At 45.2% G+C, this 25,465-nt stretch overlaps 1 protein-coding gene across 1 annotated transcript in view; it reads right to left on the bottom strand.

Moving 5' to 3' along the window:
* EDIL3 (EGF like repeats and discoidin domains 3) overlaps nt 1–24,284 on the bottom strand; it is an 815,229-nt gene extending 790,945 nt beyond the window's left edge. Inside the window, exon 1 of the mRNA XM_056538782.1 lies at nt 23,622–24,284. Within this exon, the coding sequence (XP_056394757.1) occupies nt 23,622–23,688 (67 nt within the window). The 5' untranslated portion in view covers nt 23,689–24,284. The remainder of the gene's footprint in view (nt 1–23,621) is intronic.
* Nucleotides 24,285–25,465: the final 1,181 nt, after the last annotated feature.

The raw sequence follows: 25,465 nt of genomic DNA, 5'->3' as shown, positions 1-25,465 counted from the left end.
AGGGGTGCAGTTTTTATAATGGAGTCATTTATGGGGTATTTCTAATATGAAGGCCCCTCAAATCCACTTCAAATCTGAACTGGTCCCTGAAAAATTCTGATTTTGAAAACTGTATGAAAAATTGGAAAATTGCTGCTGAACTCTGAAGCCCTCTGATGTCTTCCAAAAGTAAAAATATGTCAACTTTATGATGCAGTCATAAATTAGACATATTTTATATGTGAATCAATATATAATTTATTTGGAATGTTTATTTTCCCTTTCACGCAGAAAGCTTCAAATTTAGAAAAAAGCAAAATTTTCAAATATTTCATGAAATTTTGGAATTTTTCACCAAGAAATGATGCAAGTATCGATGAAATGTACCACTATGTTAAAGTAGACAGTGGTCAGATGTGCAAAAAATGCTCTGGCCCCTAAGGTGAAAATGGGGTTGGTCCTTAACCCCTTGCCACAAATGGATGTTTATTAATGCCCATTTGCGGCTCCCAAGGTATGACACGTGCTCTGCAGATGAGCGCGCCTCATACCCGGTGGGTCCCGGTTGCTATAGGCAACCAGGACCCATGGCTAATGTTGGACATCGCCGATCGGGCTGATGTCCGTCATTAAACCTTTATACATGCGTCTAAAATGAAAGTAAGCATTGCCGATTAGCTCAGTGGTGCTGTTCAGGACAGCCGCAATGAAATGTGCGATGTCCCGAAACAGCTTGCAGGACACAAGCAGGATCCCTACCTGCCTCTTCGCTGTCTGATAATGGAATGACTGCTCCGTTCCTGAGATCCAGGCAGCGGCAATAAGACTGATCAGTGCAATGCTATTACATGGCAGTGATCAGTGTAGGAAATCAGTGTGTGCAATGTTATAGTCCCCTATGGGGGCTATAACAGTGGAAAAAATATATAAAGTGTTAATTAATGTGATTTAACCCCTTCCCTAGTAAAAGTTTGAATCACCCCCCTTTTCCCGTAAAAAAAAAAAATGATGTAAATAAAAATAAACATATGTGATATCTCTGCATGCGTAAATGTCCGAACTATAACTTCAGATCATGGCACAAAAAAATTAGCCCTCATACTGCCCCTTATATGAAAAAATTAAAAAATTATAGGGGTCAGAGGAGGACATTTCTCAACGTATTAATTTTGGTGCATGCAGTTTTTTTTTTTTTTTTTTTTGTAGTAAAGTAAATAAAATCAAACCTACATAAAATGGGTATCCTTGCAACCGTATGGATGTACAGAATAAATATAAGGTGCAATTATTAACGAAAACTGCACTGCGTAGAAACAGAAGCCATTGAAAAATTACAAAATGGCAATTTAAAAAAAAAATTTTGCGCCACAAAAATGTTTTTCCTGCTTTCACCGTAGATTTTGGGCTGAAATTATTAATGGAATTTCAAAGTAAAATTGTTGTCACAAAGAACTTAGCTTTATATGGATTTTTAGGTGGAAAATTGAAAGTGTTATGATTTTTAGAAGGTGAGGTGGAAAAAAACAAAATTGCCAAAACGAAAAAAGGGGTTAAGGGGTTATGATGCACTGAAGTAATAAGAAATTGTTGCGGAGGTGATTCCTCACCCTCTACATATCTGTGCCTCATCAGCTTCACACATTTGCTGCCTCAATTTGCATTTTGATCTAAAAAAAAAGGATAACATGTGTCAAAGTGTGAAGAACGAAGAAAAGTCATATAGAAGCGATTTTAAAGTGTGACTGTCATAAAAAATAAGTAAAAAGCTTTCAACATATCATGCAGACATGTCAAAAGTTCCTGATCAATAGGGGTCTCAGTGCTGAGATCCCCACCAATTACTAGATATAGCTGGGTGAAGCTCTCAACCAAAAGCTTCACTCCCCAACTTGGCACTAGTTGAAGATGATAGGCTCTATTAATGTTATGCAAAATGACGGACTGAGTAGCAAGCTGGGAAGTGAAGTTACTGGGATCCTGAATGATCAAAACTTTGGTGTATGGTGTATGCACTATAATATTCAAAGAAAAACTGCCTAAGCTCGCTCATTTTATAGATGAAAAGACTTTATCAATCTGAACAGGAATTCCCCTGACCTTTGATGAGTCGCGAGGTAAATCGCAGCCATATGTATGGTTTATTTGTGACAATCAGAGAAAGTTAATTTGCTCAGCGTGTACAACAGCCTTTAACTCCGAGCTTCCCCAACAGGGACTGGTTTGGTTACACAGAACTCCCTTGATTTTGCTCAGCTGCCGGTCACAGAGGAATCTTCTAAACAGAGGCGGCCGTGATCTCTCACCTGCCCTCATTTGTAGAATACACTTTCAGTTAAATTAAATAGCTGAGAAAATGCAAATATGAATGTGGGAAAACAATCTTCACCATGCAAATGTCTGTTCTAACATTGGCAGTAATTAACATGGCTGTTTATATCAATAAAGACTGTTTAGGTATACACGGCTACAGACGCCAGGCGAGACATTGTATGGAAGCTAAAACCATTGTGATCGCCTGAGATTGCCTGTTTCTTCATTAAATTAATTTTTATCCAGTTCAAGATGTTATCCAGGTGTAGTCATTCAGTAAATTAGTAGAAGATCGCTGAATTAAAGGGGTACTCCCGTGGAAAACTTTTATTTTTTTATTTTTTAATCAACTGGTGCCAGAAAGTTAAACAGATTTGTAAATAACTTCTATTAAAAAAAATCTTAATCCTTCCAGAACTTTTTAGGGGCTGTATACTAAAGAGAAATCCAAAATAGAAATGCATTTCCTCTGATGTCATGCCCACAGTGCTCTCTGCTGACCTCTGCTGTCCATTTTAGGAACTGTCCAGAGCACCATATGTTTCCTATGGGGATTTTCTTCTGCTCTGGACAGTTCCTAAAATGGACAGCAGAGGTCATCAGAGAGCACTGTGGTCATGACATCAGAGGAAATGCATTTCTTTTTTGGATTTCTCTTTAGTATACAGCTTCTAAAAAGTACTGGAAGGGTTAAGATTTTTTTATAGAAGTGATTTACAAATCTGTTTAACTTTCTGGCACCAGTTGATTAAAAAGAAAAAGAAAAAAAAAAGGTTTTCCACGGGAGTACTCCTTTAACCTGTTGGGGACGAAGGGCGTATGCATACGCCCTTGCGTCCTGGTACTTAAGGACGAAGGGCGTATCCATACGCCCGTGGGAATTTCGGCCCCCGCCGCGCGCCGGGCGGGGACCGGGCCAGGGTGACTGCTAATATCTATCAGCAGGCACCCCGTGCAAATGCCCAGGGGGGTTATTAGACCCCCCCATGTCGGCGATCGGCGCAAATCGCAAGTGAATTCACACTTGCGATTTGCGCCGATTCCGGGTCATTACGGGTCTATGGTGACCCGGTGACCCGGAATAGAAGGGGGATCGCGGGTGTCTAAGACACCCACGATCCCCCTAAAGCGATAGGAGTGAGGTGGCAGAGTTGCCACCCCTCCTATCTCTGCTATTGGTGGTCTAGACGCGACCACCAATAGCAGATCTGGGGCGGAGGGGTTTACTTTCGTTTTCCCCGTCCTGCCCTCCCACAATAGGCGGGGCAAAACGGGGAAAACGGCGCCGGAGTCCACTTACCCCTCCGGAGGCAGCGGAGTGACGGGGATCGGCGGTCGGCGACGGAGATCTGCGGCGCCGTGCGGCAGAAGAGGACGGCTCCCGGATGCGACGGAAGCCGGTGAGTAGTTGCCTAGCAACATCTAGAGGGCTACAGTCTGAGACCACTATAGTGGTCTCTAGACTGTAGCCCTCCAGATGTTGCAAAACTACAACTCCCAGCATGCCCAGACAGCTGTTTGCTGTGTGGGCATGCTGGGATTTGTAGTTTTGCAACAGCTGGAGGTCTGCAGTTTAGAGACCACTGCACAGTGATCGCTATACTGCCCTCTAGATCTTGCAAAACTACAACTCCTAGCATGCCCACACAGCTCTTTGCTGTCTGGGCATGCTGGGAGTTGTAGTTTTGCAACATCTGGAGGTCCACAGTTTGGAGATCACTGTTCAGTGGTCTCTAAATTGTAGCACTCCAGATGTTGCATAACTACATCTCCCAGCATGCCCTTCTGTGATCAGACATGCTGGGAATTGTAGTTTTGCAACAGCTGGAGGCACACTGGTTGGAAAATACTGAGTTAGGTAACAGAACCCAACTCAGTATTTTCCAACCAGTGTGCCTCCAGCTGTTTCAAAACTACAACTCCCAGCATGTACTGACAGACCGTGCATGCTGGGAGTTGTAGTTTTGCAACAGCTGGAGGCTCATTGGTTGGAAAATACTGAGTTAGGTAACAGAACCTAACTGAAGGTTTTCCAACCAGTGTGCCTCCAGCTGTTGCAAAACTACAACTCCCAGCATGTACTGACAGACTGTGCATGCTGGGAGATGTAGTTTTGCAACAGCTGGAGGCTCACTGGTTGGAAAATACTGAGTTAGGTAACAGAACCTAACTGAAGGTTTTCCAACCAGTGTGCCTCCAGCTGTTGCAAAACTACAACTCCCAGCATGTACTGACAGACCGTGCAAGCTGGGAGTTGTAGTTTTGAAACAGCTGGAGGTTTGCCCCCCCCCCCCCCCCATGTGAACGTACAGGGTACATTCACACAGGCGGGTTTACAGCAAGTTTCCTGCTTCAAGTGTGAGCTGCGGCAAATTTTTCGCCGCAGCGCAAATTCCTAGCGGGAAACTCACCGTAACCCGCCAGTGTGAATGTACCCTAAAAACACTACACTACACTACACTAACACCTAATAAAGAGTAAAACACTACATATACACCCCCTTACACTGTCCCCCCCAATAAAAATGAAAAACGTATTGTACAGCAGTGTTTCCAAAATGGAGCCTCCAGCTGTTGCAAAACTACAACTCCCAGCATTTCCGGACAGCCACTGATTGTCCAGGCATGCTGGGAGTTTAGCAACAGCTGGAGACAACCTGTTTGGGAATCACTGGCGTAGAATACCCCTATGTCCACCCCTATGCAATCCCTAATTTAGTCCTCAAATGCGCATGGAGCTCTCTCACTTTGGAGCCCTGTCGTATTTCAAGGAAACAGTTTAGGTCCATATATGGGGTATCTCCGTACTCGGGAGAAATTACACTACAAATTTTGGGGGGCTTTTTCTCCTTTTACCCCTTATGAAAAGGAAAAGTTGGGGTCTACACCAGCCTGTTGTGTAATTTTTACACTAACATGCTGGTGTTGCCCTTTACTTTTTATTTTCACAAGAGGTAAAAGGAAAAAAAGACCCCCAAAATTTGTAACGCAATTTCTCCTGAGTACGGAAATACCCCATATGTGGGCGTAAAATGCTCTGCGGGCGCACAACAAGGCTCAGAAGTGAGAGTGCACTATGTACATTTGAGGCCGAAATTGGTGATTTGCACAGGGGTGGCTGATTTTACAGCGGTTCTGACATAAATGCAAAAAAATAAATACCCACTTGTGACCCCATTTTGGAAACTACACCCCTCATGGAATGTAATAAGGGGTACAGTGAGCATTTACGCCCCACAGGGGTCTGACAGATTTTTGGGACAGTGGTACGTGAAAATGAAAAATTATTTTTTTTTGTTTGCACAGCCCACTGTTCCAAAGATCTGTCAAACACCAGTGGGGTGTAAATGCTCACTGTACCCCTTATTACATTCCGTGAGGGGTGTAGTTTCCAAAATGGGGTCACATGTGGGGGGGTCCACTGTTCTGGCACCACGGGGGGCTTTGTAAATGCACATGGCCCCCGACTTCCATTCCAAACAAATTATCTCTCTAAAAGCTCAATGGCGCTCCTTCTCTTCTGAGCATTGTAGTTCACTCGCAGTGCACTTGACGTCCAAACATGGGGTATTTCCATACTCAGAAGAAATGGGGTTACAAATTTTGGGGGGCATTTTCTCCTATTACCCTTTGTAAAAAAGTAAAATTTGGGGAAAAAACAGCATTTTAGTGGAAAAAAATGTTTTTTTCATTTACACATCCGACTTTAACAAAAAGTTGTCAAACACCTGTGGGGTGTTAAGGCTCACCGTACCCCTTGTTACGTTCCTTGAGGGGTGTCATTTCCATAATAGTGTGCGATGTGGTTTTTTTTGCTGTCCTGGCACCATAGGGGCTTCCTAAATGGGACATGCCCCCCAAAAACCATTTCAGAAAAACTCACTCTCCTAAATCCCATTGTTGCTCCTTCCCTTCTGAGCCCTCTAGTGCACACGCCGAACACTTGACATACACATATGAGGTGTTTTCTTACTCAAGAGAAATTGGGTTACAAATTTTGAAAGGATTTTTTTCCTTTTACCCCTTGTAAAAATTCAAAAACTGGGTCTACAAGAACATGCCAGTGTAAAAATGAAGATTTTGAATTTTCTCCTTCACTTTGCTGCTATTCCTGTGAAACACCTAAAGGGTTAACACACTTACTGAATGTCATTTTGAATACTTTGAGGGGTGCAGTTTTTATAATGGGGTCATTTATGGGGTATTTCTAATATGAAGACCCTTCAAATCCACTTCAAACCTGAACTGGTCCCTGAAAAATTCAGATTTTAAAAATTTGGCGAAAAATTGGAAAATTGTTGCTGAACTTTGAAGCCCTCTGGTGTCTTCCAAAAGTAAAAACTCATCAATTTTATGATGCAAACATAAAGTAGACATATTGTATATGTGAATCAATATATAATTTATTTGGAATATCCATATTCCTTATAAGCAGAGAGCTTCAAAGTTAGAAAAATGCTAAATTTTCAAATTTTTCATGACATTTTCAAATTTTTCACCAAGAAAGGATGCAAGTATCGCCGAAAATTTACCACTAACATAAAGTAGAATATGTCACGAAAAAACAAGCTTGGAATCAAATTTATAAGTAAAAGCATTCCAGAGTTATTAATGCTTAAAGTGACAGTGGTCAGATTTGCAAAAAATGCTCCCGTCCTTAGGGTCATAATGGGCTCCGTCCCCAAGGGGTTAAAGCTAACCTGTCAACAAGACATGCCCTTAGAGCATCTTACAGATACCCACATTCTGGTAACGAAGATTGGACAGTTGGGCCTGTTTAAAGGAAACCTAACACAATAAAAATGAAGTCCATACTGAGCTAGTATGTTATTGAGCAGGAGAAGCAGAATAGACTGATATATCGTTTATAGAAAAGTTTAAAGTACCTGTCACCAATCTTAACTTTTAATATATTATTCCTTATGTAAATATAAGACCCTTTGCTATTTACCTGCTGTTAAAATTCTCAACCTTTATATGTTTTTAATATGATCGGAAAAACGGCTACTAGGTGGCACTGTTCTGTTCCCTGCGCAAGTCAAACAGTTAGTTTGGTCTCTTCCCGGCCTGGCAGGAGACCAAACTCAGAAAATGTGTGCATGGCAAGGCACAGATCTCGCAGGTTTCAGTGATATCGCTCTTGCTGGGGAACGCCCACTTTCTCCTGCTAGGAGCTGAAACAATGTCAGCAAGGGGGAAAAGTATGATACAGAGCGTTTTAAACCTCAGAATAAATTTTTAAGGGCAGAAGGATTGTTAGGAGTAGTTAGGGAATATAATCGGAGTTAGTTTAGAAAATATGGTTTGATGACGGGTACTTTTTGTCATTTATTCATTGAAGTGTTTGCTTATTCTGGGCTTAAAAGTCAAGAGGGCGGTCCTGCTCAGTGATTAACACAGTGATCGATGTATAAGTGGAGAATGGAAAAGAGTTCAAGGTCATGGGAGAAAAAGTTCAATCCAAGTTCTTCTTAAAACTTAGATGACTTCAAGTGTCCCTGTCATTGCAGAAAACCCCCTTGAACAATCTGAGATAAGTGTACAGGGGAGCACTTCTTTCACTGGCTGGCTGTGCTCCCTGCCTTGCTGCAGTAGAATGACTCTCATTTTGTTCTAGCGATTGGAAGGGGGTCTGCACACTCAGACGTGACATGGACAATAAATGATCTTCTGCTTAGGTCTTGGTGTCCACAAGATATCTTGAAGGGGTACTCCGGCGCTTAGACATTGTCAGGATTCGGCTAGCTGGATGTGGATTCTCTGTGTCAGCGAGGGATTGGCGTGGACCGTGTCGGTGGACCGGTTCTAGGTTGCTACTGGTTCTCACCAGAGCCCGCCGCAAAGCGGGATGGTCTTGCTTCAGCGGTAGCAACCAGGTCGTATCCACCGGCAACGGCTCAACCTCGCTGACTGCTGAGAAGGCGTGGAACAGAAGGACTAGGCAGAGGCAAGGTCAGACGTAGCAGAAGGTCGGGGCAGGCGGCAAGGTTCGTAGTCGATAGCAATAGCAGAAGGTCTGGAAACACAGGCTTTGGACAACACTAAACGCTTTCTCTGGCACAAGGCAACAAGATCCGGCCAGGAAGGGAAGGGGAAGTGAGGTTATATGGACAGGGAGCAGGTGGAAGCTAATTAGACTGATTGGGCCAGGCACCAATCACTGGTGCACTGGCCCTTTAAATCTTAGAGAGCTGGCGCGCTCGCGCCCTAGTGAGCGGAGCCGCGCGCGCCAGAACATGACAGCCGGGGACCGGGACGGTTAAGTGGCTTGGGATGCGATTCGCGAGCGGGCGCGTCCCGCTATGCGAATCGCATCCCCATCGTGAATGTCAGTGCAGCGCTCCCGGTCAGCGGGTCTGACCGGGGCGATGCAGAGAGGAGAACACCGCGAGCGCTCCGGGTAGGAGCAGGGACCCGGAGCGCTCGGCGTAACAGTACCCTTAGGTCTCCCCCTCTTTTTGTCTCCTTGTCCCTTCAACTGAGAAGAGAACATAAGGGGCGCCTCTTGAGTTTCCTTCCGGAACCAGAAGAAGTAGGAATGAGGAGGGTGGGCATAGGGTGAAGCTTGTCACGGGGTAGAGTGTCACCATGACGGGGGCTATGAGGAGGCACGGCACAGTCCTGATAGGCCTTGGGGAGAGCAGGCACAGGAGGAGACACTGAGGCCCAACAGACGGGACTGGGAGCAGACGTGAGGCATTTCTTGCGGCAAGCAGGACCCCAATTCTTGATCTCCCCAGTGGTCCAGTCAAGGGTGGGAGAATGATGCTGGAGCCATGGCAGACCGAGGAGGACTTCAGAGGTGCAGTTGGGCAGGACGAAAAATTCAATTTTCTCGTGATGCAGTCCAATGCTCATAAGCAAGGGCTCTGTGCGGTAACGCACAGTGCAGTCCAACTTCACTCCGTTGACCGAAGAAATGTAGAGCGGCTTGACAAGACGGATCACCGGGATGCAGAACCTATTAACCAAAGAGGCCAGAATAACATTTCCAGAAGAACCAGAGTCCAAGAAGGCCACGGCTGAGAAGGAGGAGTTGGCAGAAGGAGAAATCCGCACGGGCACAGTGAGACGTGGAGAAGAAGACTTCGTACCAAGAGACGCCACACCCACGTGAGCGTGTGTTTCCCAGACGTGGAGGACGAATAGGGCAATCCACCAAGAAATGTTCGGTACTAGCGCAGTACAGACATAAATTTTTATCCTTACGGCGAATCCTCTCTTCATGGGTCAGGCGAGACCGATCCACTTGCATAGCCTCCTCGACGGGAGGCACAGGCGTAGATTGCAAAGGATACTGTGGGAGAGGTGCCCAGAGATCTAGGTCTTTTTCCTGGCGGAGCTCCTGGTGTCTTTCAGAAAAACGCATGTCAATGCGGGTGACCAAATGGATAAGTTAATGCAGGTTGGCAGGAATCTCTCGTGCGGCCAGCACATCCTTGATGTTACTGGATAGGCCTTTTTTAAAGGTCGCGCAGAGGGCCTCATTATTCCAAGATAATTCGGAGGCGAGAGTACGAAATTGGATGGCGTACTCGCCTACAGAAGAATTACCCTGGACCAGGTTCAGCAGGGCAGTCTCGGCAGAAGAAGCTCGGGCTGGTTCCTCGAAGACACTACGGACTTCAGCGAAGAAGGACTGGACTGTGGCTGTGGCAGGATCATTGCGGTCCCAGAGCGGTGTGGCCCAAGACAAGGCCTTTCCAGACAGAAGACTCACTACGAACGCCACCTTAGACCGTTCTATAGGAAATTGGTCCGACAACATCTCCATATGTAGGGAACATTGAGACAGGAAACCACGGCAGAGTCTAGAGTCCCCATCAAATTTGTCCGGCAGGGACAAGCGGAGGCTAGGAGCTGCCACTCGCTGTGGAGGAGGTGCAGGAGCTGGCGGAAGAGATGGTTGCTACTGTAGCAGTGACAGAAGTTGCTGTAACATGGCGGTCAACTGCGACAGCTGCTGTCCTTGTTGGGCAATTTGCTGCGATTGCTTGGCGACCACCGTGGGTAGGTCAGCGAGACTTGGCAGCGGCACCTCAGCGGGATCCATGGCCGGATCTACTGTCAGGATTCGGCTAGCTGGATCCTCTGTGTCAGCGAGGGATTGGCGCGGACCGGTTCTAGGTTGCTACTGGTTTTCACCAGAGCCCGCCGCAAAGCGGGATGGTCTTGCTGCGGCGGTAGCAACCAGGTTGTATCCACCGGCAACGGTTCAACCTCGCTGACTGCTGAGACGGCGTGGAACAGAAGGACTAGGCAGAGGCAAGGTCAGACGTAGCAGAAGGTCGGGGCAGGCGGCAAGGTTCGTAGTCGATAGCAATAGCAGAAGGTCTGGAAACACAGGCTTTGGACAACACTAAACACTTTCTCTGGCACAAGGCAACAAGATCCGGCCAGGAAGGGAAGGGGAAGGGAGGTTATATGGACAGGGAGCAGGTGGAAGCTAATTAGACTGATTGGGCCAGGCACCAATCACTGGTGCACTGGCCCTTTAAATCTTAGAGAGCTGGCGCGCTCGCGCCCTAGTGAGCGGAGCCGCGCGCGCAAGAACATGACAGCCGGGGACCGGAACGGGTAAGTGGCTTGGGATGCGATTCGCGAGCGGGCGCGTCCCGCTATGCGAATCGAATCCCCATCGTGAATGTCAGTGCAGCGCTCCCTGTCAGCGCGGGTCTGACCGGGGTGCTGCAGAGAGGAGAGCGCCGCGAGCGCTCCGGGGAGGAGCAGGGACCCGGAGCGCTCGGCGTAACAGACATCTTATCCCCTATCCAAAGGGTAGGAGATCAGATGACTGATCGTGGGGGTCCCGCCGCTGGGGACCTCCGTGATCTTGCACGCAGCACCCCAGTTAAAATCAGTCCCCAGAGCGTGTTCGCTCCGGGTCTGATTACCGGCGACCACGGGGCAGGCGGTGTGTGACGTCACGCCTCCGCCCCGTGTGACGTCACATTCCGCCCCTCAATGCAAGCCTATGGGAGGGGGCGTGACAGCTTTCAGGCCCCCTCCCATAGGCTTGCATTGAGGGGCAGAGCGCGACGTCACACGGGGGCAACGGCGTGAAGTCACACGCTGCCTGCCCCGTGTTCGCTGGTAATCAGACCCAGAGCGAACACGCTTCGGGGACTGATTTTAACTGGGGTGCTGCGTGCAAGATCACGGGGGTCCCCAGCGGCGGGACCCCCGCGATCAGGCATCTTATCCCCTATCCTTTGGATAGGGGATAAGATGTCTAAGCGCCGGCGTACCCCTTTAAGAGGTTTTGTGAAGGCCATGCCTAGATGTGTTAGAGCTGTTTTGACAGTACAAGGGAAATGTACACAATGTAAGGAAGGTGGTTACATATAAGTACTTTTTTTTTTACATACCTACCTACATTTGAATCTTTATGCTACAACAGCAGTATATCAGTCAGATGAGCACAGTTCAATCATTGCCACAAATATGTTTATTTCTGTAGTACTTAGTAGTAGTAAATGCTGTAAAATATTTGGATGGATACATAAGACTTATCCCAGACAAGTTTCCAGTGAAACTGATATCACTAATGTTTTATACACTTTTATACTGCTGAGCCCTCCAGTATTTTGTGTTGCTGTCCAGTCTTTCCCCAGTACATCCTGAGCGCCCACATCCTGTATTTTAACGTAATGACATTACAAGCTTTTTCCTGAAGAGACATTCCTATATCTCATATCATGAAGCTGCCTATGACCAAGCCAATGCATTTTATAGAGTAGGTTTTGTCAACCACATAAACCAGTCTGATGAATTATTTAAATAGCTACATGAACCAAGATCTCTTATACAGTGCATTCCAACCTGAACACTGTCAGACTGTAAGCCACAAACTAGTGGTTTCACAGTAAAACAGCAGATTAAACTACACAGGGATGTGTGGTATTATTATGTATTCCTATTACCAACAGAAGTTTCCTATTCATACATATTTTAATGGTTCTTATACTTGCCAAAAACTCAATTTACATATAATTCACTGTATACTATACGCAAATGTAAAGTTAATTTACCTCAATGTAAATTTTTCTCTTGCTCTCCTGTGAATATCTATTTATGCTAAGCCTAAGGCCCTTTTCACAGTACCGTTATCACATGGTAGTGTGACGGCTGTCGGGGCCTCCGGGGAATATAGCGAGAGAAAAGATACAGCATGCACCTTCTTTTTCTCCCACTACTCCCGCTAAAAAACAGCGGCGCCCAACAGACCCCATCGACTATAATAGGGTCCTTCGGGGCCTGCTGTTGCCTATTGAGCCCCGTCAAAATGACGGCCTTCAAACGAAAAAAAAAAAAGAAAAAAAAGTTTGACGCCCGTTCCTGCCGGGGAGCAATGGCAGTGTGAATGTAGCCTAAGTTTGATATCTCATGGGGCTGCAGTATGGTCTCCATTCACCCCTCTCAGATAACATCCCTATATCAATATAACAAGGTTTCCTGGGAGTTGCACTGTATTCTAGAGGAGAGTGAAGCCCCTCCTGTTCTCCTCCGATCCTCAGATTTATATGTGGTTATATGTGAGGAGGGAAAATGGAAATCTGGAGGGCCAAATTTGACACTAAATGTTAATTTGTACCCATATTTCCTGGGTACAACATATGGTTGTTAGTTGAGTAAGGCCAGAAATGCAGCCACCCCCACCTGTTAGGCTCTGGGTCCCTGAGACTTCATCGTCAAGTGGGCAAGGCGCTTCATAAGAATGAGTTTCCACACATTTCCCATGTCAAACATGTAGCTTGTGGTGGAGACAGAAGATATTGTCTGATTGGAACCAAATTTTTTATGTGAGTTGTCCTTATGGGTAAGCAACTTTTACCTGGAATTAGGATTCAATCAGAGACAAAAAAGTAAAGAAACAAACCAATCTAATGGGAACTTGTCTAGTGCTTCATGCTGCCCAAACCACAGACAGTATGAACCAACCAAAGGCTCTCTCAATACAGTGAGCAATGATTTGGGTTTAAGGGAATGTGTAGTCACATAATGATGTAATGATCTAACATATTTTTTTTTAGAATTAATGGAGAATATTTTTTTTCTAATTTTCAATTTTACTACGTATAATATAAAATAATTCTTAGATCTTGCAGTTTTCAGTCTGGTCACTAGGTCTTAAAGGGGTACTCAAATCAAATCAACTGGTGCCAGAAAGTTAAACATATTTGTGGATTACTTCTATTAAAAAAAATCTTAATCCTTCCAGTATTTATCAGCTGCTGTGTGCTCCAGAGGAAGTTTAGTACTTCTTTTTAGTCTGACCACAGTTGTCACGATGCCGGCTGGCAGGAGGTGGATCCTCTGTGCCAGAGAGGGATTGGCGAGGACCGCGCTAGTGGACCGGTTCTAAGCCACTACAGGTTTTCACCAGAGCCCGCCGCAAAGCGGGATGGTCTTGCTGCGGCGGTAGTGACCAGGTCGTATCCACTAGCAACGGCTCACCTCTCTGACTGCTGAAGATACTGAAGATAGGCGAGGTACAAGGGAGTAGGCAGAAGCAAGGTCGGACGTAGCAGAAGGTCGAGGCAGGCAGCAAGGATCGTAGTCAGGGGCAACGGCAGGAGGTCAGGAACACGGGCTAGGAACAGACAAGGGAACGCTTTCACTAGGCACTAAGGCAACAAGATCCGGCAAGGGAGTGCAGGGGAAGTGAGGTAATATAGGGAAGTACACAGGTGATCACACTAATTGGTAATTGGGAAGATTGGGCCAGGCACCAACATTGGTGCACTGGCCCTTTAAATTGCAGAGACCCGGCGCGCGCGCGCCCTAGGAAGCGGGGCCGCGCGCGCCGGGACAGGACCGACGGAGAGCGAGTCAGGTACGGGGACCGGGGTGCGCATCGCGAGCGGGCGCCACCCGCATCGCGAATCGCATCCCGGCTGGAGGCGGGACCGCAGCGCACCCGGTCAGTGGATCTGACCGGGGCGCTGCAGCAACGAGGATGAGGCGAGCGCTCCGGGGAGGAACGGGGACCCGGAGCGCTCGGCGTAACAGTACCCCCCCCTTGGGTCTCCCCCTCTTCTTGGGGCCAAAGAACCTGAGGAAAAAAAAGTCAATTTTTCCGTGATGAGGTCCGATGCACATTAGGAGGGGTTCTGTGCGGAAACGCATGAGACAGTCCAATCTTTCATTGTTAATACAATAGATGTAGAGGGGTCTGGCGAGACTGGTCACGGGGACGTAGAACCTGTTGATGAGAGAGGCCAAAAAAATTTTTCCTGCAGATCCGGAATCCAAGAAGACCATAGTAGAGAAGGAGAAGGTAGAGGCAGATATCCGCACAGGCACAGTAAGGCGTGGAGAAGCAGAGTTGACATCAAGAACTGTGTCACCTTTGTGCGGAGTCAGCGTACGTCTTTCCAGGCGGGGAGGACGGATACGACAATCCTTCAGGAAGTGTTCGGTACCGGCACAGTACAGGCAAAGATTCTCCATGCGGCGTCGTGTCCTCTCTTGAGGTGTCAAGCGAGACCGGTCGACCTGCATAGCCTCCGTGGCGGGAAGCACAGGAACGGATTGCAGAGGACCAGAGGAGAGAGGAGCCGGGGAGAAAAAACGCTTCGTGCGAACAAAGTCCATATCCAGGCGGAGCTCCAGACGCCATCCGGAAGAACGCATGTCAATGCGAGTGGCAAGATGAATGAGTTCATGTAGGTCAGCAGGAGTCTCTCGTGCGGCCAGAACATCTTTAATGTTGCTGGATAGGCCTTTTTTAAAGGTCGCGCAGAGAACCTCACTATTCCAGGACAACTCGTAAGCAAGAGCACGGAACTGAATGGCGTACACGCCAACGGAAGAAACACCCTGTTCCAGGTTCAGCAGGGCAATCTCGGCAGAAGAAGCTCGGGCAGGCTCCTCGAAGACACCACGGACCTCAGCGAAGAAGGACTGGACTGTGGCTGTGGCAGAATCATTGCGGTCCCCATCAAACTTGTCCGGCAGGGACAAGCAGGGGTTAAGAACGGCCGGTTGCTGCGGAGGAGTTGCAGGAGCCGGCGGAGGAGATGGTTGTTGCAGCTGTAGCTGTGACTGAAGTTGCTGTATCTGCGGCAGCAGCTGCTGTGACTGAAGTTGCTGTATCTGCGGCAGCAGCTGCTGTAACTGTGACTGAAGACGCTGTGTCTCGGAGATCAAGTATGCCAGCTGTTGATCTCGTTGGGCGATCTTTACGCCAAATTTGTCCGGCAGGGACAAGCAGGGGTTAGGAAGGACCGGTTGCTGCGGAGGAGTTGCAGGAGCCGGCGGAGGAGATGGTAGTTGCAGCTGTAGCTGTTGCTGTATCTGCGGCTGCAGCTGCTGTATCTGTGACTGAATACGCAGTGCCTCGGAGGTCAAGTATGCCAGCTGGCAGGAGGTGGATCCTCTGTGCCAGAGAGGGATTGGCGAGGACCGCGCTAGTGGACCGGTTCTAAGCCACTACAGGTTTTCACCAGAGCCCGCCGCAAAGCGGGATGGTCTTGCTGCGGCGGTAGTGACCAGGTCGTATCCACTAGCAACGGCTCACCTCTCTGACTGCTGAAGATACTGAAGATAGGCGAGGTACAAGGGAGTAGGCAGAAGCAAGGTCGGACGTAGCAGAAGGTCGAGGCAGGCAGCAAGGATCGTAGTCAGGGGCAACGGCAGGAGGTCAGGAACACGGGCTAGGAACAGACAAGGGAACGCTTTCACTAGGCACTAAGGCAACAAGATCCGGCAAGGGAGTGCAGGGGAAGTGAGGTAATATAGGGAAGTACACAGGTGATCACACTAATTGGTAATTGGGAAGATTGGGCCAGGCACCAACATTGGTGCACTGGCCCTTTAAATTGCAGAGACCCGGCGCGCGCGCGCCCTAGGAAGCGGGGCCGCGCGCGCCGGGACAGGACCGACGGAGAGCGAGTCAGGTACGGGGACCGGGGTGCGCATCGCGAGCGGGCGCCACCCGCATCGCGAATCGCATCCCGGCTGGAGGCGGGACCGCAGCGCACCCGGTCAGTGGATCTGACCGGGGCGCTGCAGCAACGAGGATGAGGCGAGCGCTCCGGGGAGGAACGGGGACCCGGAGCGCTCGGCGTAACAACAGTGCTCTCTGCTGACACCTTTGTCCATGTCAGGGACTGTCTGGAGCAGGAGAGATTTGCTATGGGGATTTGCTTCTACTCTGGACAGTTCCTGAAATGGACAGCGGTGTCAGCAGAGAGCAATGTGGTCACACAGAAAATAACAACTCAACTTCCTCAGTAGTATACAGCAGCTAATAAGTACTGGAAAGATTAAGATTTTTTTAGAATTAATTTACAAATCTGTTTAACTTCTTTGGAGCCAGAAATTGTTTTCCACCAGAGAAACCCTTTAAACTTAAGCTGAGACTTCTTGTTCTGTACTCACTTTCTCACTTTCCAGCAATGTCTTCTTCATCATCACATACAGAATAACAGAGAAAGGTAACACCAGTATATAGATAAGACACAATTCAGCCTCCCCTTCCTTAAGAATGAACTCTGCACAGGTCACAGAGCATTCCTAGAAACCTTTCCCATCCATGTGAATAGGGTATGCTCCAGACCATTGTGCTTTTGTCCATTGTCCATTGAACTTACAAGCCAAAGTATAACCTAATAAAAGCTGAAATCCATCCAAAAAGTCTCTATATTAAAATGCTTACTCTCGGGCATTCCTATTCCATGTTTGTGAGTAATGGAAAGTACATTTTTTTTATCTTCATTTCTGAATGGTCTGAAATACTTTACTTTGCCTCTTTGATAGAGAGAACCAGATTCGAGAACAGTCGCACACTTGCTGATGGATTGTGGGGAGAGTATTGCATGTTTTATTAATAAATAGAAAGAGACCTGTTAATCAAGCCCAGCAGGGCAGGGAGAAGCCAGCAGAGAGCCCCCTCCTTGGCTTTTCCTGTTACATGCTGCCCCCGATTCAGATGGCAGCAGAAAGGATCGGAAAGTTTACTTCAATATAAAGAGTATTGTTGGTAAGAGAGTACAATATTTTTTTTGTGCTGTTTGTTCTTTTAATCCTTTAGGTGTGGTGATGGTGGTAATGTCTAGTCTCTGGAAGTAGGAATATCTGGTTTTATGCAATTATTCAGCACCAATGAATATACCATTTATATTATATGATTTGGAGGTATATGAAATGTGTCATACAAGGATCTCTAGATCTCAGCAATTTAAAATCTAAATGGTATTGCTATTAGAAATTTGTGGTTGGATGGGTTTCCTAAATAGATAATGTCATATAGCTGCTGTCATAAAGGATTGACAAGATTGCTTTTTTTCCACCTGACACTTGCATTCTAGAATACTACAGTTTCATATTTTATACATGTTATAAACAGCACAAAATTTATATAAATAAAATGTGATTAATGATAAATGTTTCACGCAGTCCATATTCCAGGACTACGGCACCAGAAGCATGACCTATGAGCTTATTGTAATCCTGCCCTTTATTATAAAGTAGTTACAGATGTACACCAGGTGCTAGCTACAAGATTATAATATCAGAAATGACTTACGTGAAGCTTCTACACCATGATATTACTGTACTCAAAGCTGATAATAAACATATTGGCTGATATGTCCCATTTGGCCAGTTTAATCCAATATACTGCTGTTTCCCTCTAGAATCCACCCAAATATGTAGACAGTTAAACACTGCTTTCCATGCTTGTTGCTTTTTAACCATTGCTGACGATACAACAGCAATATGTCTATACTTCTTGGTTTAAGGGGTTATTCGATGGTTGTAAAAAAAAACAAAAAGTATTGAACAGCAAACTTAGTGCATTTAGTTGCAAAATTTAGTGTTTTCACCCACAATACATATACCCACAAACATATTCCATGTGTCAATGAGGGTCTTCCCAGCCCACCCTTTATCTCTCATCGCCTCCCCTAATTAATCTGATACTCTCCCACATCACTGAAGGGAGACTCAGAGAAGTCACCCCCCGGGGATAGCACAAATGCATGCAACAGAGATGGCCATTTGGTGACGTATATGGACGACAACAACAACTGAAAATCCATCAGCATTGTTAAAAAAAAAAAAAAAATCAAGGAGTCCTGTGAAATAGGACAATTTATCCTCTATCCAAAGGATGGGTGATAAGTGTCTGATTGCAGGGGGTCTGACAGCTGGGACCCCTCACAATCTTCTGCCAGGTGCCCGGCTCTCCCCATGAAAGAAGCTGTGTCAACTACAGCAGGAAGCGGTGGCAAACACACCCTTTCCATCCATCTCTATGGGAGAGCTGGAAATACAGTGCTCGTGTATCTCTGGCTCTCCCATAGAGATACATGGAGGGGGAATGTTGACCACCACTTCGTTAGGAGGTTGACAGTTTCCTTGCACGGAGTGAGATCTCTCCGTGCATGAGGAGAGTTGGACACCAGCCAAGAGATCGCAGGGAAAAAGGGGATAAATTGTCCTACACCACAATACTCTAAGATTTGCCATCACCTATACAAGAATTTGTGTCATTGGTTTAACATGAGGAAAATAGTAGAAAAGGTGTGCCTAGAATTTACACCATTTTGACCAATTCAACAAGGTGGTTTGAACCTTACAAGAAAAAACTCCCACTTAAAAGGTTTAAGTGGATCAATATAATTTATAGAAAAAGAAACAATCTCATGTGCTGGGACAGCTCCCATACAAATGATGCTGCATTTTTTCAGTCTGCATGAGCTCTTAGTACTCAATTTCCATGCAGTCCTACCACTGGAGAACTGAAGCATTACACAGTGTCCATTCAAATGAATGTGTTATCTATGTACTGCAGGACAGGGCAGGTCCTCCAGAGTAACCATTTTACACCCTGACCAAGAAATGAGGATCCTATTCACAACCCCCCCCCCCCCCATTAACTCCTTAATATAGTGTATGAATAACCCCTTTTACATAATTATATTTTTCAACATACTAAATACTAGTAGTAATAAACATTGCCTCAATAAGTACTGATGCTAGTATAAAGGATAAAACTGGTCAAAACTTCTAACAAACTTTCAGATATAATAAAAACATAAACAGAGTCGATAAAAACAACTTTTCCTGATGTAATCTCCTCAAAGTACAAAGAAATACATAACATAAATCCTAGCCTCCAGCTATCAGGGCATTTTTGACGTTGTAGTATCACAACAACAGATGAGTTGCAGTTTGGAGACTCTCGGTCTAAAGTACACATCAATATCAAAAGTTTTATTTCATCCCAATGCTCTACATGTCCATTAACGCCTGATACAAATCTCATCTCATAACTTTATACAAAACAAAGTTGAAGGAATTGGCTGGGTGAGCTGAAAATGACAAATGCCAGCTTCAAATCGAAAACTGCTACAGACCATTTGGCGAGGTATTTAAGGACAGATAACATTTGGAAGCATTTAAATGTAAGGCTACTGTGGGCACCAACCACACTTAAAAAATTCCATTAGTTTTCACTCATCGGGAAAACAGAAAATCATCTTGCCTTGTTCCTAAATGTAAATGTTAAAGCGCACTAAACCTGGAAGCCTCAGTAATTTGGCAAATAACAAGTTTTAAGGCAGGACGACATTCAATTTTACAGCTCGTTGGCCAGCCTATTGGCATTCCAATGTACTTAAAAATCAGATATCATCATTTCAAACTTTTTTTTTTCTTTTTTTTGTCATCAACTTTGAATTAGGAATGCAGTTAGAAGAAAGATCATTCTTAAGAGAGGAGAAATCATCTATATTCCGAATTGGATTTTATTAGACAGCTTTTCAAAATGGACTACATTAAACTGATTGATCCCCTCCGAGAGAAAGAAGAGGGATTGCTATGTTAATACTTTGTTAAATGTTACATTAGAGATCATTATGTTAACTTTTATAAATCTACTACAGACAAAAAAAAATAAGGATGAAAAAGTAGATTTTCCTCCAAATGAATATTTAATTGACGAGTGGGTTTCACAGCAAGTGAATAATATCAACTCTCTCTCTCACTTTCAATAGTTCATTTTAGACAGAGCAGGGAATTGAAGCTACCCGAAGAAGTCAATCTGTAAAACAAATGAATTTGTCTAGACCTTAATGGGGTACATTTTGCTTAAAGGATTAAGATATGAGCGTTAGCCACTGTGACAAATTGCATAATATCACGTGCATCCTGCCACAGTGTCTAATGTTATTGAATTTTTAGAACGGCCCATGCTAGTGAATTATTAAATAGCTAATACAATATTCAGTTTAATGACTGGTCCATTGGTTTCATTTAAAGAGAGAAATAATTTAAAAGGAGGTCCCATAGTGCAATAAAGGAATCCTGTAGCCCAAGAATATAGAGGGGGGGGGGGGGGGGAAGCCCGTGTATTCCCACCTACGGTTATTACTCTTGGACTGCATGGAGTAACAAGAGTTTATAATAAAAGAACTAAACAGCACCATAAACAAACCACAAACCCGGCTCGCATGAGCAACAATCGTTTCTATGTTAATGAAGCTCATTTTTCCTCTTCCAATCTATGAAGTCGCCTTTGTATTTAGGCTGTGTAGCATCATTAAAATAACATCTGTCTGAATATGCTGAAATGGAACTAACATCTGCCACAATGCAATATAAAAGGGATACATGTTATCGAATAAAAAATGCAAAAAAGAAATCATGTAGTTTTTTTTTTTCTTCCCAGAAGGACGGTTACTGTCGTGGATGGCATTTTCCTGTCCAAATTATGAAAACTCAGAAGTCTTCATTGTTTCTGATGATAATTTATACAGATTACATGAATCACTTCCTAGTTATTAGTCGGTGACGCAATGGCGTCTTAGGACCAGTGGTATGTAAGTCCTGGAAAAAGCAGCTGGACTGTCTGATGCTAATCTGTGCTCATGTTTCATAACCACCTGAGTAAGGCCACAGTCTTAACTATATCACTGTCTGTCTATCTATCTAGAATAAAGAATACATCCGCAGCACTCTAATCCGTGAAAAAAACATAAAAAATGGATTCCATCAAAAAAGGAGAATGTCACATAACAAAGTTTCAACCAGCTCTCCTGTTCTTTCTCAAGCTCAGTGGTAAGAAAGACCAAGAGAACTGGTTGAAATATTGCTATGTGACATTTACCTTTTTTGATGGAAAAAATGTTCACGTGTTGCGGATATATTCTTTATTCTGTTTATATATGGACTCCTGGCCCGGGTCTGGCCTCTGCGTGCACCTAGAATTACTTTTGGATTTACTCTGCATCAAGGGAGTGCTGTTTTTCCTTTATTATCTATCTATCTATCTATCTATCTATCTATCTGTCAGTCTACCTGTATAGCAGAGCTGAACTGGTCTAAGATAAACTAATCAGATTTTTAATGCCCTGGCCATGACAATGGGTAGTAAATCTGCAGCGGCTGCAGTTAGACCTCTTTTGCCCTTATCAACCAAGCTAAAGGACCACAGGGAATTGCAGAAGGGGGGAGAGGGTGACTATTAGGTAGTATATTGGGTGGAGGGGCTGGGGGGGGGGTTATAAACTTCCTCTCATATCTGGACCTAAGTGCAGGGAAAATCAATACTAAGAAACACACCAGAAAATATGTCTCTTAAGAGAGAAATCATTTGCTCAAGTGCTTATTAAAGCTATTGCGGATGCCTTTTGACTTTTTGTTCTAATCTATAATCTAATGACAGCAGTGTTGGCTTTAGTGATTGCTTCCTTGTTTCCTTACAAGATAAATCTATAGCCTGCACTGTAGCCAAATAAACAAAATGCATCCAGGCTTTCTGTGCAATCCCCTCTTATTTAATGGGGTCTTTCCCTGCAGATTGATACAGATGTTCTAAATCACAACTCTTCACGGGAACATAGGTTGACACCATAGGAAAAAAAAAATGAAGCAGCGGCCGGACCGAGGGAGAAGGGATCTATTTTATGGAGCCGGTCACTCCCATTGTGATATTTCTATTAATTTGGGAGATCAGATCAGTGCCTGCTCACACAATTTAAAGCCCCAAAGGCTTCATTATCGTTCAGGCAGAGGAAAGGAACTACACCGTCTGGTGAGCACTAATCTCATCCATTCCTTTCATCCTTAGACCCACTCCTACAAGCCATGACGAATTGTGGTATTTAACAAGACCTTTCCCCTCCACCAAGAGAAGTTAGGGAGCTATTCCATTCATGGTGCTTGTGTCAGGCTGAGCTTATATATCAGAAGATGTGTGCAGGGCTCTGGAAGAGACTCAGCACAGTAGCAGAGCCGGGATGGTATAGATGCAGCAGAGAGTGTGGTGCAGAGTCCAGGCAGGGGTGAAAAGTCCAAGCAGTGCTTGGGGCAACAAGAGTGGAAATGCAACAGAGAACAGGTGCAGGACAGGGCACGGACAGATATACAGCTAATGTGCTGAACACAGTTGCAGCCTTGGGCAAGGGTTATTAAGCCATAGAGAAACAGAGACATTTAGGAAAAACAGGCAAAATTTTGCAGGGGAACAGATTGAGCACAGGTGTAAAGGCTGCAAAACACCAACGCACATGGACAATCTCAAGGGCAAAGTCCAGAAAATTACAGAATTACCGTACCTATTAGTTGTGCATATAAGGATGTATTTTATTCATTCATTTATTTATTTATTTTTTATTAGTTTGGGTTATTATTATCTATATGTTTGTTCTTTCACAATTGTTTTGGCTTTGTGGCAGAAGTGTAAATATATAAGTATATTTGCCAAAACAAATCACGCATTTTATTTTTAAATATAACGCCTCCTATACAACTTTTAAAGAGTAGTGCATCTGGAGAATGTATGAGACTATCCTCTAGTATAGTGTTTCCCAACCAGGGTGCCTCCAGCTGTTGCAAAACTACAACTCCCAGCATGCCCCGACAGCCGAAGGCTGTCGGGGCATGCTGGGAGTTGTAGTTTTGCAACAGCTGGAGGCACACTGGTTGGGAAACACCGCTCTAGAACATGAGTTTCAAGCAGTGATAAAATAACTTGGGACTGTTCCATCATCCTCATCTCCAAGCAGGGCTACATCTTACATCACCAGAAGGAAGCACAAGGACTGTCCTGTGGTTCCTTAAATCCTCCTAACTCCCTGATAGGGATTACTATAAAGCTGTCATCTCATTACAGCCCATTTGCTAAACAGTACAGATCTGCAGATGGCACAGGGACTTATCCACATGGGGATCATTCATCACGTCATTCTCCTCCTATGCCCAATTCCCTGGGTTACCTCTCCACAATTCCCAGCAGGACTCTACTAGCATGCAGGATGTGTCTCTAAGTGACAGGGAGTTAGTTCTAGCATACAGCTAAAAGTGCACAGCAGCATCACTTACCTTTAACCAGGAGTGGTACCCAGAAGCTGACACTCAGCAGGAGGCTGGTCACCTCCTTAAAGATCATGTTTAAAGATAAAGATCCCTCCAATGAAGCCCAAGTCCTGTGCAAAAGAAGGTACAGCTGCTTCTTCTATATTATTCCTGCCCCCAACATTCACAGGGGCTGATCACAGAAGTCACTGGTCACCAGTGCACACTACTGCGACTGTTGTGCGATTTTTTTTTTTTACATCCGAGTAGTGAGGACAAGCAGAAGACAGTGCAGTGTATACAAACACAGGCAGCGTGCCTCTCTCCTCTGCCTGGGATCAGACAAGTAGCTCCTTCTGCTGGAAGAAAGAATGAAAAGACAAGAGGCTGGAAAGAGAGAATGGAAATAAGGGAATGTGGCTGCACCGCCCAGACACCTGCTCCTCCTGCTGACTTACTTCATCCTTCTCACTTGGGCTTTGCTACGCCGCTCCAGCCTTAAAGGCACTCCGACCCCAGATGAGTGTGCAGCAGACGTGGCTGCAGGTAGCAAGCAGATGTGTCCTGGAGGGTGAAGCCCAGCTCTGTGCTGCAGAGGATCCAGGCATGTGATGAGCAGAGAGGCAGGGAGGATGCTGGAGAGGAGAGATCAGTGCACAGATTTACATGCACAGTGCACAACTATCCCAGTGTAGCTGAGCTGCTTCACATGCAGGCAGGGAGACAGAGGCAGGCAGCACAAGGAGGGGGAGATGTCCTGCAACCTCTTACATTGCTCCAGTGCACTGGATATATTGGCATCACCTTTATTATAGGGGATCATAATATTATGGGAAATAATAAGTAATCAATGCAGATTAGGATCAGAACCAGGAGAGATCTGACAACACTACAGGGTTGCAAATAGTTGCACATGCCCCTATGGTATTTGAAGGGTACAAGAGTCTTGATAGAATAATACAGATCTGTAATCTTGTATGATGTGTATCATAATTCTGTAATCTTGTATGATGTATATCTTAATTCTGCCTTTTGTAACCGCAAGGCTCGTACCGTACTTCTCGTTTTCTCAACTGCTGATTCCTAACTGTTGTGCACGTACATCCTGTTCTTGTGTTCTGCTGACTTGTAACTATTAAGCAACATGGTATATATATATGAACGTTGGCAAATAGTAAAACAGAGCGTACTTAGACGGTATCCTGTGTGCATGTATTTTGTTCCACACCTGACAAGACGCTCTCCTGGCCAGTACAAGCCTTAAGCCAAATTGGACCTAGTACCAGGGGTACAGAAAAGACAGAGAACCAGTACCGGGGGTACTGAGTAGATAAAGTTATACCTTTCAGCTGGGGGCTCAGTCCGGGGTCGAGAGGGTCATCCTCCGGACCGGTAAGAACCATATCCTTGTGTGGTATTGTCGATCCGGGGGGCACTGGCCACGTCTCGATTCCAGTAAGTATAACAGTTACTTTCATATCGTGTCTGGGACACAGTATTACAGTATTTGACTTCTGTTCAGGGAACAGGGGAAATGAGGAACTAAGAGTAATTTGACAATCCAGGGTGGTTGTCTTGTTTCAATTTGGCTTAACGCTTACAAAAATCTTCTTGTATTTCTGTTTAGTTCTGTTTAGTGTTTTACTTGTAACTTCCTTTTTTTCCCCTTACGCTTAAGAAGACACGTGAGTATACTAACATTGCTTTAATGTATAGAGTAAGGTGCATATAACTGTTATAATATTAATACTGATAATAATAAGTAATATTCTGCTGGTTCTCAAAACATCTGTAAGACGCCCCACCCTCCCGGCTAGAGGAAACTTGTTGACCCGGGATGTGGTGAAAGCCAGTGACAGTTTGTTCAGAGA

This window comes from Hyla sarda, chromosome 1 (assembly GCF_029499605.1).
Source record: "Hyla sarda isolate aHylSar1 chromosome 1, aHylSar1.hap1, whole genome shotgun sequence".
In the NCBI taxonomy this organism is placed as follows: Eukaryota; Metazoa; Chordata; class Amphibia; order Anura; family Hylidae; genus Hyla; species Hyla sarda.
This window is presented reverse-complemented; position numbering and strand designations above follow the sequence as displayed.